The sequence below is a fragment of the Lontra canadensis genome, unplaced genomic scaffold, assembly GCF_010015895.1.
Source record: "Lontra canadensis isolate GAN:19392208 unplaced genomic scaffold, GSC_riverotter_1.0 scaffold3, whole genome shotgun sequence".
In the NCBI taxonomy this organism is placed as follows: Eukaryota; Metazoa; Chordata; class Mammalia; order Carnivora; family Mustelidae; genus Lontra; species Lontra canadensis.
This window is the reverse complement of record NW_022630997.1, coordinates 20105940-20118498: the sequence shown is the minus strand read 5'-3', so window position 1 is coordinate 20118498 and position 12559 is coordinate 20105940. Positions and strand designations below refer to the sequence as shown.

At 55.2% G+C, this 12559-nt stretch overlaps 2 protein-coding genes across 2 annotated transcripts in view; both read left to right on the top strand.

The window, feature by feature from the left end:
* UBTD1 (ubiquitin domain containing 1) overlaps positions 1–1401 on the top strand; it is a 53749-nt gene extending 52348 nt beyond the window's left edge. The window contains exon 3 of the mRNA XM_032883115.1: positions 288–1401. Coding sequence (XP_032739006.1) covers positions 288–673 — 386 coding nt within the window. The 3' untranslated portion in view covers positions 674–1401. The remainder of the gene's footprint in view (positions 1–287) is intronic.
* Positions 1402–2815: 1414 nt separating this feature from the next.
* ANKRD2 (ankyrin repeat domain 2) lies at positions 2816–12034 on the top strand. Its single transcript, XM_032883064.1, is given in 11 exon segments — positions 2816–2863; positions 2866–2913; positions 2915–3004; positions 6359–6460; positions 7406–7564; positions 7665–7772; positions 9432–9530; positions 9848–9946; positions 10778–10876; positions 10983–11081; positions 11879–12034. Coding segments are annotated over 11 exon segments (1092 nt in total). The 5' UTR covers positions 2816–2830.
* Positions 12035–12559: the final 525 nt, after the last annotated feature.

Sequence of the window (12559 nt, the reverse complement as noted above, 5' to 3'; positions counted from 1 at the left end):
TCTGGAGGCCGGGAAGCCCAAGACCTAGGTGCCAGCTGATTTGGTTTTCGGTGAGGGCTATCTTCGTGGCTTATCAATGGCTGCGTGCTTGCTACGTCCTCCCATACGTACTGGGAAAGCAAGCCCCAATGTCTCTTAGAAAGACACTAATCCTGTTGGATTGGTGCCCCACCCAAATAACCTCCTTTACCCGCCCTGACTTGCATATGCACCCGTCTCTTCACATGGCCAAGACAGAAACTGTGGGGCTCTCCGAGCAGACCCTGACTGCCCCACTTCTCGCACAGGCACCCTCTGTGAATGCTATGACGAGCTGGGCAATCGCTACCAGCTGCCCATCTACTGCCTGTCGCCGCCCGTGAACCTGCTGCTGGAGCACACTGAGGAGGAGAGCCTGGAGCCGCCTGAGCCTACGCCCGCGGTGCGCCGCGAGTTCCCGCTGAAGGTGCGCCTCTCCACGGGCAAGGACGTGAGGCTCAACGCCAGCCTGCCCGACACGGTGGGGCAGCTGAAGAGGCAGCTGCACAGCCTGGAGGGCATCGAGCCATCCTGGCAGCGGTGGTTCTTCTCCGGGAAGCTGCTTACAGACCGCACGAGGCTTCAGGAAACCAAGATCCAGAAAGATTTTGTCATCCAGGTCATCATCAACCAGCCCCCTCCGCCCCAGGACTGAGGAGCCCGTGGACCCCTTGGAAGAGAGGCCGTGGAGGCCTCTGCGGGGCTAAGAGGCCTCTTGGCGGAGCGCTGGGTCCCCCCACCCTGCTGCTGCCTCCGAGGGCTGTCACTTTCTTCAGGGGCGCCGCCTGCCATGTGGCTGCTGGGCAAGCCATGAAGGGACCCTGCCTCCCCGGGGGCCCAGGAGCCACGAGGGCCCCACACCCAGGAAGCAGTGCTGCCACATACAGGCTTTGCCAGCCTTGTTGGAGAAAAGGCAGACGGGGGCACTCCACCCTGCCTCTCTCCCGCAGCAGGTTCAAGCCACGAGGGGCCAGCCCGGAGGCCCCTAGAGCCCAGATCTGTTGTCTGGTGCTGCCGGCTGTGCTCACTCCGGTTTTCTGCTCAGGGTCTGAAGCAGCTGCTGTCCCCTTCCCCTGCCCCTACTCCCTGACTCTGCCCTGGGCCCAGTGCCAGTCCTCTGGAGGGGAGGGGATGGCTTGTGAGCCCCAGGGGCAGGGAGCCTGAGGCCGGCCTCTGCCTCTCCCTGCCCCGCAGCACAATTGGCAGAGGTGGAGGGGGCGGGTGGCCAGATGGCTGTGCTATTGTGGCAGGGGTCTACATGGGGCCATCTCCTGGCTGTAACCCAAGTGGTGGGGGGTCTGCAGCCCGGCCATGGCCCACAACAGGTCCCTGTGTACAGACATATCTGCATATTTATCAATAAAGCCTTTTGCTCCTACCTTCTCTCTTGCCTAGCTTTGACTTTGGGCTCCCTGGCTGTTCTGTGGAGCCCCAGAACCAGTTCTGGTGTGGGAGTGGGTCGCAGCCGAGAGGAGAGAGCCTTGAATTCCTAGTTTTCCAGGCCCTGTGTTCTCATGGGTTCTCAGGAAAAACACTTAATCTCTGAGCCCACTTGGTTTTCCTTAATGTGGAGACAATGCCACTTGCCCTGCCTCTTCCTCAGTTGCTGGGAGGATTAAATGGGGTAACAGATGTGAGCGAGCTTTGAAAGTGGAGGCAACATATCAGGAAGGTGGTATTAGTAACCTGCCGGGTCTGCTCCTGGAAGCGGGAGGGTCTTGCCCGGGCCCTCAGGACTGATGTATGCACCCCAATCCTGGAGATGCCACCCTGCGCCCTCAGGGATGTGAAAGCAAAATCTCGGACACATTTAGATTGCGAGCATGTGTCCCTTAGCAGCGAGGGGACCAGAGAGGAAAAGGAGCCAGTACCTACCCTTCCTGTGGGGAAACTGTGCATGCACATCCCCCGAAGGGGACCTCTTTTAGCTAAGGGCGAGCTGCATGAGCAGTACAGAATTGCCGAACTGTGGCGTCTGTGCGCACGGAGGCCCAGGGCTCACTCCCAGAGTTCTAGGTATGGAGCAAATTCGGGTCTGCTTTTTCTCCATTGAGAATATTTTCCTTCTCAGTGAGCATGGCCAGACCCCCGTCAGGGTGGCCTGACAAGGAAGGATGATCAGAAGGGGCTGGACGTCACCAAGGCTCGGGACTGCACTCTGGTCCTTTTAAGGTGGCTTCCTGACACCCTTCCTGAAGCAAGACCTTTTAAGTTTTGCAGAGGCCGGGTGAGACAGACAGAGGGTCAAGGTTTTGTCAGAGGCTGATGGACGGGCAGGCACATACAGCGACACCTCACTAGGGGGCGTTGTGGGACTCCAGAGACACAAAGGCCGGCCTGAGCTGAGTGAAGAGGGAGGCACCTGCTCTTACTCCTGCCCACCACCTTGACACTCCAGCCCCAATATAGCAGAGTCGGCCCTGCCACAGAGCAAGCAGAGTCTGTTCACAGGACAGCTGGGGGCACAGGCCTCCATTGGGTCCTCACAGTTGTCACAGTTCCTCTCACTGACAATAGTGGGCAGTTGCCAGGCGTCCAGCAGGTGGCACTGTCATCAGGGTTAGGGGCAGCCAGTGGGTCCTTTGTGCAGCCCAGCTGCCACCGTTAAGGCCCAGCCCGACCCAAGCATTCAGGACAGAGGCTAGGTGGGCTCCTTCCTGCAGCCCTGCTCTTTTGGGGCGCTGGGCCCTTCAGCTCCAACAGGTTGGGGGTGGGTGGGGCAAACTGCCCCTGCTTCCCTCAGCTCCCTGGGGCTGCCTGGGGTGAAGGTGACAGGTGGGGGAGGCAGGTGGAGAATTGGGCCAGTGAGCTCATGGCAAAGGCGCCCAGCAGGGTGGGGGTGGGGGGGGTGCCCTGGCTTATAAAGCCCCCGAGGCCCTGGGGCCTGCAGAGGCTGGCGATAGACGGCGCCATGGAGGGCTCCGAGGCAGTGCAGAGGGCCACAGCGCTTATCGAGGAGCGGCTGGCGCAGGAGGAAGAGAATGAGGTACAGGCATGGGTGTGGGGACCCAAGGGGATTCTAAGGAGATCCAGCTCTACTGTCAAGGGAGGTAAGAGCCTGGCTGCCGCATCTGTGGTAGGAAGGAGGGCAGATGTCCCCAGGGGCCCGATGGCTCCATTCCAGCCCCAGGGTGCTCCTGGTGGAGGGGCTTGCTGCCAGTGGGAGACTGAGGCTTCAACCCCCAAGAACTGAGAGACGGTGGGGTGGGTGAGCAAAGCTGGGCTCCTGATATCCTGCCACCCACCTGGACCTCGAGGAGGTGGGCCAGGCTGCACTAGAGCAGGACAGCTGGGGTGCTGCCTGAGAATAGGGGAGTCTGGGGCCCTGAGAACTCCCAGCTGCTGGGCGGGAGGCTGAGACAGGAGAAACTCCTGCATTTGGTCCCTGAAGAATAGAGACTGGGAGCAGAGCAAGGAAGCGGTGCTGGGAAAGGAAGCATGGGTTTTCCCAGGACGACCAGCTGCACTCGGGGTGGCCACTGGAGCACGAGGCTCTGGGCAATTGGCATTTTCTCTGGGAAAAAGGAGTGGGGAGAGGGGACGAAGGTGCAGCCATGTCTACTCTTCATTCTGTTTAAACTACTGTTTGACTTAGAGTCTGCTCTGCCAAGTGCCAGGGGCTGTGAGGAGTAAGAGGCTCAGTAGGGCCAGCCCCTGCCTCCTCCTTACCAGCCCTACAGTCATTCTAGCCAGCATCTGCCAGGGACATAGTCCACAGAGAAACAGGCAGAGTGAGGCAATGGTGAAATAGAGCTGTTAAGTCAGCAGGAAAGGGGAACAAAAGGTAGGTGAGTCACTCTGACTGTGGGTGCTAAAGGACCCCTGGGAACAAGATGGCATCTGAGTGGGACCTTCAAGGCTGGTGAGTGGAGATCAGAGAGGGAGGGAATTCCAGGCTAAGGAAAAGACAGGCACTAAAAAGTTTAGGTGAGGGATGGTGGGACTGTTGTGAGAAAGTCTGGTAGGGCCTAAGGCTGGGTACAAACCCTTGAGGGCCATGGGAAAGATATTTATTTTTTGGGCAATGGGGAGCCACTAAGTGTTGCTGAGTGAGGGTGAGTGGTACCATCTGACCTATTTTAGAAAGACAGCTCTGACAGCCTGAGAAGGACACATCGGCGAAAGACTGGCCCTAACAGGAATGGGAGGAAGGAGATAAGTCAGTTTGGAAGTAGGCTGTGTTCACTTCAGTTTGGAAGTAGGCTCTGTTCACCAAAAGAGTGGCTGAATAGGGGTGAGGAAGAGGGAAGGACCAGGACTCTGGTGGAAGAAGAGATGTAAAACAGAGGCGGAGGGTAGGGGGACAGGCTTGTGGGGGAAGAGTTTGGGCTGAGCCCAATGAGTCCAGGCTGGGGCATCCTTGGATCTCCAGGAATGCCACTTCTCTCCTGGGGCCAGGTAGGTGAGTCACGCCGCTGTGCCATTTCTGGAGTCCTGGCATTGGACACAGAGACCTTCAGCAGGGGGACACGGAGCTGTCCTCATCCATTCATTCACCCAACAAATATAGCAGCACGGCTGTCGGGACACCGGGTGCCCACAGAGCCACCCTTCTCACCAATGCCTGCCACGTGCCAGGCACTGTGCTAAGCTCTGTACAGGCATACTTTCTTTTTTTTTTTTTTTTTTTTTAGATTTTATTTATTTGACAGAGATCACAAGCAGGCAGAGAGGGTGAGACAGACAGAGGGTCAGAGAGAGGGTCAGGGCAGAGAGAGAGTAAGAGAGAGGAGGAAGCAGGCTCCCTGTTGAGCAGAGAGCCCAATTCGGGGCTCCATCCCAGGACCCTGGGATCATGACCTGAGCTGAAGGCAGAGGCTTTAATCCACTGAGCCACCCAGGCGCCCCCAGGCATACTTTCATTTAATCTGTACAATGATCTACAGAGTAAGGTGGGCATTTGTTTCATTGTGTTTCACCCACTAGCACCCGGTTCAATAAACACTGAGTACTGACTGTGTGTCAGCCCCCAGAGACAAATCTGAAATGAAGGACTAGAGAGTCTGGGTAAGGCCCATGTGAGCACGAGTCGTTAGTTGTTCCCACCAAGTCCCAGCCCAGCAAAATTCTCAGAGGGGAGCCTCTGTCCAGCCTGCTCCCCCTTCTTGGTGTGGGAGGCAAAGGAGAATCCCGAAGCCCAGGGCTTGGGCTCTGTCATGGGAGCATACTAGGTCAGGTCATCCCTGAGGACTTAGGGGTGGGCAAAAATGCTGAGCGCCCCCCGTCGTGATCCATTCACTCACTCACTCATTTATTCTTCAACATTCACTGAGCGCCTGCTGTATGCTAGACCCCATCATAGGTGCTTGGGTTACCAAGCTAATGGCAACCCAAGCCTACCCTTGGGATGCTCCATGAGGAACCCAGCCAGGGTCCCCCAGGCTGCAGCCCAAGGTCATCTCTTGTTCCTGGAAGAAGATGCAGTGTTTCAGGTGATGCCAATCCTGGGGATACCTCAAACCATGTAAGCCCAACACAGAAGAGAACAGCCAGTGGGCACCAGGACCTCCCAAATGAAGACCGGGGAAATCAGCCCTCAAAACAGCCCTAGAGGAGTGGCCCACCAGAGCTCAGTGGAAAAGGTACAAGCAGCTGAGAGCTCCGTAAGGGTGGGCCTTTCCTCCCAGCCACCACCCGGACTCTGTGTCCTCTACCCCAGGGTGAAGTTTCCCGGCACACAGAGATGGGTGTGAGCCTGTCACAAAAAGTGGCTTCCTTTAAAACAGAGGGGGGGGGGGGCGCCTGGGTGGCTCAGTGGGTTGAAGCCTCTGCCTTCGGCTCAGGTCATGATCCCAGGGTCCTGGGATCGAGCCCCGCGTCAGGCTCTCTGCTCAGCGGGGAGCCTGCTTCCCCCTCTCTCTCTCTCTGCCTGCCTCTCTGCCTCTTTGTGATCTCTGTCTGTCAAATAAATGAATAAAATCTTTAAAAAAAAATAACTATCAATTCTTACCACAATCATTTCATCTATATGAATCTTTAATGGCAACAAAGAAATCACTACCACCCACCACCATCATCATCATCATCATCATCTCGGTGCTTTGAAAAGTGAATATATTTAATTTCACGAAAACTCATTCCAGTAGCCCTTAAACTTGTCTTGCTGAGGACACATGACCACCAGTGGACAGGTGTTTGAGCTGAGGTTGGGGTAGGATTGAGCTGGAGAACTATGGGAGCTGGCTCTCCAGGACCAGTCGGGAGTGGGGCTCTGAAGTGCTCTGATGTCACACAGTAGGAAGTCCTTGGGGTGTCCTTGGAGTGGGTTGGGGGAGAGGCTACCTGCCCCCCTGAGTACTATGGGCAGGTGCTGGAGAACATCCTCTCCTTGGCTCACCAGAAACTCCGAGGAACCACACAGCACAAGCTGCCCATGGACATGCTGGTGTTGGAGGATGAGAAGCACCACGGGGCTCAGAGTCTGGCCTTACAGAAGGTTAAGGTAAGCGTGAGGAGAGCCCAACCTCTGCACTCAGGGGACAGGACAGGCAAGCTATGGCTTTGCTCCCCCTAGCTAGTATGCAAACCCATTATCCCAGCACCTCCCCCACCCCAGGAGCATGCTAACAATGCAGAATCTTGGCCCCACCCCAGACCTGCTGAGTCACAATCTGTGTATGTACAAGATCCCAGGGGATGGACTCATTTTGGAAGCCCCAGCTGATGGGATAGCAATATAGCTGGGCCCTCTAACCGTGTTAAGGGGCTTGGGAGGTTGTGTGTGCTGACAGCAGAGACCTCTGTGCTGCTGAGAGGAAAACCAGAGTTTCCAGAACAGTAGTGTGGAGGGTGATCCCAAAGGATGCTTGTCTGAAGGGCATCAACCAGGACATAATGGAAGTTACCTCTGGGAGAGAAGGGCTTTCTCTTCAACCCTTTTATGTTTGTGTATTTGTTTGTTTTTTAGATTTTTGAAAAAATTATTTATTTGAGAGAGCACGAGCAGGGGGAGGGGCAGAGAGAGCAGGAGAAGCAGGCTGCCCACTCAGCAGGGATCCCAGGACCCTGAGATCATGACCTGAGCCGAAGGCAGACTTTTAACTGACCGAGCCACCCAGACGCCCCTGTTTCTGTATTGTTTATGATCTCACATACACACACACACACATGAAACTGCATGGAAAGCTGAGGATTCAGATTCCATTCTCAAGGGCTGGGCTACCTCTGAGAGTCCCTCCTCTTACCCTTCACCTACATGAAGGCTCAAAGCTGGCAGCTTCTACGCCGTCCCCTCAAGTCTCCCCTTGTCCCCTGATTGGAGCCGTCTGTGTCCCGGTCTCATCTGGATTCTCCCTCTCCTGAAAAGCTCTCCCTATCCATCTCCCCAAGCTTGACTCAGGGGTCCCCAAGGCCCCAGCATGGGGTTTGATGAGCCACCTCCATGCAGGGCCAAGAGCGTGTGCGCAAGACGTCCCTAGATCTTCGCCGGGAGATCATTGACGTGGGGGGGATCCAGAACCTCATCGAGCTGCGGAAAAAACGCAAGCAGAAGAAGCGGGAAGCCCTGGCGGCCTCCCAGGAGCCACCTCCAGAGCCTGAGGAGATCGTAAGGGTCTTGGGGAGGACCCCTGTGTCGGCGGGGGGAGCCCAGGAGGGCCTCTGATCACTGCAGGCCAGCCATCCATGACTGCATTCGTTCCTTCCAGACTTGCCCTGTGGAAGAAGAGACATTCCTGAAAGCGGCAGTGGAAGGGAAAATGAAGGTCATTGAGAAGTTCCTGGCCGACGGGGGTTCCCCGGACGCATGTGATCAGGTGAAGTTCTACATGTACCTTCTGTCTGCTTCCCTTTCAGAGTTGCCTCCCCACTCCGCCCGCCCACTTGTGGGCCTGAGAACAGGCGTTGGGGGTCCTTCGGCAGGGGTTTGGGTGACCCCTTGCCCACGCAGGAATTTATCTAAGTCCTTAGGCCCTTTTCACCTTGAACTACCTCCAGAGTAACAAATGTCATGTGGTCTTCTAGGGAAGAAAGGGGAATGGAATTAAATAATAAGAGCCCAAACCAAGAATTTGGGGCTCAAATCCCATCTCTATCACTCCCTAACTATGTGACCTTTGGCTAGCTCTGGGCCTCAGTTTCCTCCTCTGTAAAACGACCTGCTTCTCTCGGAGCATGTCACAGGGATCAAATGGAATATTTTTTTTTTTTTTAAAGATTTTATTTATTTATTTGAGAGCGAGACAGTGAGAGAGAGCATGAGCGAGGAGAAGGTCAGAGGGAGAAGCAGACTCCCCATGGAGCTGGGAGCCCGATGTGGGACTTGATCCCGGGACCCCAGGATCATGACCTGAGCCGAAGGCAGTCGTCCAACCAATTGAGCCACCCAGGCGTCCCTCAAATGGAATATTAATGCCTCAGTTAGTATTTAGTGAATGGAGAAAAAAACTATAGCACATGCAGGATATGATATTGTTTTTGTGTTGCATAGTATTTTACACTTCCTTTTAAAACTTATTGATTGTTGTATAGTGGCGAAATACATATAACCTGAAACACACCACTTTAGTCATTTTAAGTGTACAGTTCAGTGGCATTCATTATATTTCCCATGCTGTGCAACCATCACCACGATTTTCAAAATGTTTCCATCGCCCTTCAGACTTCTGTTTTCCCTGAAACTGCCTCTTTCACATTTCACATGCATCTCCTGGGACTGAGAAATTTAATGGTCATCCCCTGCAGCCTGCATTACTGTGGGCTTAGACTACATGGCCTTTCCCTTCCCTGAGACTCAGGAGTCTCAGTCCTCTTGATCCATCCAAACACCAACCACCTTCAGGCCCTGTGCCGGGTGCTGGGAGTACATAAAAGGAAAGACCAGGGTTGAGAGAAGGGGGAGATCCACACATAACCATATCTTCACTATGGGAAGATATGCCTCATGGCCCGAGGGTTTCAAGAGACCAAACCAAAATGCTGAAGTTCATTCCTTCCTTGAATTAGGCATGGGTGTCCACCTGCCCCTTCTGGCCCTGGGCTAGGCACCCAGGGGAAACAGTCTAGTAAGTCTTGGCCTCCCTTCCAATACCCTCTCTGAAAGGTTCTCTGGGACCTCTGGGGCCAGCTCGGGCCTAGAGGTTTTAAATAATGGCACTTGAGCTGTCCCGCCTCTTGAAGGAGTAGCAAGAATTCATCAAGTACTCACAGGAAGTAAGGGCAAAATGGGCATTCCCAGCAGAGGGAACAGCCCGTGTCAAGGCCTAGCTTGATGTGCTTGGGGGTGGGGGAGGGTGAGAAGGTCAGAGTGCCCAGGATATAAGAGGGTTCCAAGGCTGCTCTGGATAGAACATGAAGGGCTGCCAGAACATGGAAACGATGGGGACCAAACACAGGGATCAGATTCAAAATGGTTGGTAAGGTCTGTTCTCAGCCTGAGGCCAGAAATCAGGCCCTGACGGTCTCTCTGGGGACAGTTCCACCGGACAGCACTTCATCGAGCTTCCCTGGAAGGTCACATGGAGATCCTGGAGAAGCTTCTGGAGCATGGGGCCACTGTAGACTTCCAGGATCGGGTGAGTATGAGATGCCCATTGGGTGGGAGGTAGGAGGTGGGCCCAACACCAGTGGACCCTCCCTCCAGCCAACCTGGGACACAAACAGGTTTCCTCTGGGGCCAGCCCCCACCTCCAGTGAGTTGTATGGCCTGGGGCCATCCTCCATAAACCTGGCTTGGACCCGAGGGTTCTCCTGCTCCACTTGGTCCACTGCCCAGCATAGACGTGCCCTTGCCCCTTCCCTGTCCTCTTTCCCTTGATTCCTCCAGCCCTCTTAACTGAGGTCCTTTCCCCTAGGGCACTTCCTCCCCTACAGCCCCATCTTTCCCTTCTAGCTGGACTGCACAGCCATGCACTGGGCCTGTCGTGGGGGCCACTTGGAGGTCGTAAAACTCCTGCAAAGCCGAGGAGCAGACACGAACAAGAGGGACAAGGTGAGGCAATAATGCTCACAGGTATTAGGATGGGTGGGAAGGGAGGGCAAGGGGCAGAGAACAGAAAAGGCCAGGAAGCAGAATAGTGAGCTAGTCTGGTTTCTAGAGGGGCTGCAGAGTCCAGGAAGGGGTCTTTGCCATCACCTGTAGGTCCTTGGAGACCATCTGGGGATGGGAGCAGGAAGGACAGAGAAGAGAGTGAGAAGAAATCCACTAGGGGTTTGGGGATCACCCCAAAGAGGTGGGAGGATTTGTTCATCCCTGCAATCCTTCATCATCCTTTGTCTATCTGTCCATCCATCCCTCCGTTCACTTCTTCATCTGTTCACTTGTTTCTTCATCCACCATTTTTCTATTCATTCATTCCTTTGTGTGCAGCCTTGAACTAGGGTCTGCCGCTGAGCCTCTGTGGCGTATCTGTCACATGTCTTACAGAATTCTTATATAACTAGATGGGGAAGTGTATGTAAATTATTTACTGAGCATAAGGCTGACGTTTTATAAGCTTCTGCCATGCCTGTCCCATAGTTACCTCTCAGTTAATAGCACCTATTATAATAATTAAGAGAAGGGCAGCAGAGCTCACAGCTGTTTGCAGCTGGGTGAGAGGAGAACCATCGAAGGCCTCGCAGAGGATGAGGCGTCGAATGCTTCCGAGGTAGACCACTGGATAGCATGGTGGAAATGGTAGCATTCCCAGTTCTTGTGGGGCTCAGGCCCTGGCACTGGGACTTGGGGAGGGGATTAGGCTGGAGCTTGGACAACCTCCCACCCAGAAGCACCACAGTCCAGGTGCCTTGAGCCAGCGGTTCCTGCTTCCTTCCCACACAGCTGCTGAGTACCCCCCTGCATGTGGCAGTCCGGACGGGGCACGTGGAGATTGTGCAGCACTTTCTATCCCTGGGCCTGGACATCAATGCCAAGGACAGAGTGAGTGTCCAGCTCCCCTTCTGCTCAGCCACATCCCAGGAGTGCAGGAAGCCCGAGGGCATCCACATGCCCCTGTGGGCCATACTGAGTGTCGCATTGGCTCTAGGAAGGGGACAGTGCCCTGCATGATGCTGTGAGGCTCAACCGCTACAAAATCATCAAACTGCTACTCCTGCACGGGGCCGACATGATGACCAAGAACCTAGTAAGTCCATTCCTTCCCTGATTTGGTAACGAGTGTGCACCGCTCACACAGGCTCTGCGCTGGGCACTCAAATGAAACACAGAACTAAGAAAGACTCTGCCTGCCCTCGGAGCACACTCACAGTGGAGGGTCTCTCGGGGCACCTTGGGAATTTGGGGCCCACCCACCTTCCCAGATCTCTGTATGCTTATCTCTATCCAGAGGGCAAGTGCAGAGAAACAGCCAGAAAGGACAGTAAGAGGCCTTCCCAAAGGTCTCCAAATAGATCCGAGGGGGTCCTAATGTCCAGGCCTAAGGAGGCCAAAATCATGGAGGAACCCAACTGAAGGGAACCTAAGCGTTTGGTTGGCACGACCATCCCTAGCACACTGTGTGGGTCTAGAGTTCTCTGGGGGTCCTACGTTGCTTAGTCCACGCTCTTCTTTGGAGCCCGGAGCAATCACGAAAGAGGGGAATGGGAATGTCCCCCCTGACTCAAGAAAGACTAAGGGGATAGTGGGAAAGTCAGGAAGCTGTGCATAGGAGGTGGGTGGGGATTTCTCAACCAGGACATTACTGACATTTGGGGCTGGAAATTTATTTGTTATGAGAGAACGCTCCTGTGCATTACAGGATCTTTAAGCAGCATCCCTGGCCTCTAGTCACCAAATGCCAGTAGTGCTCACACCCCTCACTGTGACAATCACAAACATTCTAAATGTTGCTGCTTGCCCCTGATTGGAACCCCCGGTATAGATGAGGGAACCTCCTGGTACAAACTTCTGAGCAGTGACAAGATCTCCGCTTGGTTCCCCCAGGCAGGAAAGACCCCCACGGACCTGGTGCAGCTGTGGCAAGCTGATACCCGGCAGGCTCTGGAGCCCCCGGAGGGAGAGCCAGGGTCAGAGCAGAATGGGCTGCAGGATCCCACGGAGACCCAGCAGGAGCCCCCACAGCCTGTGCCAGCCCAGTAAACACCTGGCCCAGGCCAGCTGGGCACCCAGGCTGTCCCCTGCGCGCAGCCAGAGGGTCATAAGAACAGCCCACAGAGCCGAGGACCCTGCCATTCCTCTGCGTGCGATTCGGGACACCCACAAACTACCGCAATAAAAGAAATAAAAAGTGTTTGCAATTGGTGATGTTTGTTTCCATTTGTGTCTGCAACATTCAGGAATGAAGAAAAATGGAACAAGGAGATAGGTTCAGGGAAGAGGGGGATTGGAGCTCTTTGGACCCAGCTCTATGGCTTTTCCTACCCGGGCGTCTTCTTGCTTCTTTCCTGCCAGCGCTCTTCCCAAATCCCAGCGTGGGTCACCTGCTCCCGGCACCTCCGCTGCGCCCCCGCCCCCCCCGTCCTGGTGACCGCTGTCCCGCAGGGCCGTGTGTGGCCAGCGCAGGCTCATCACTTGGCGGCCCGCCCGCGCAGGAGGAGCCTAGCAGGGGATCAAGGGCCTTGGAGCGCCGGCGGGGAGTCACGATTCCCAGCCTGCCGCTCACCA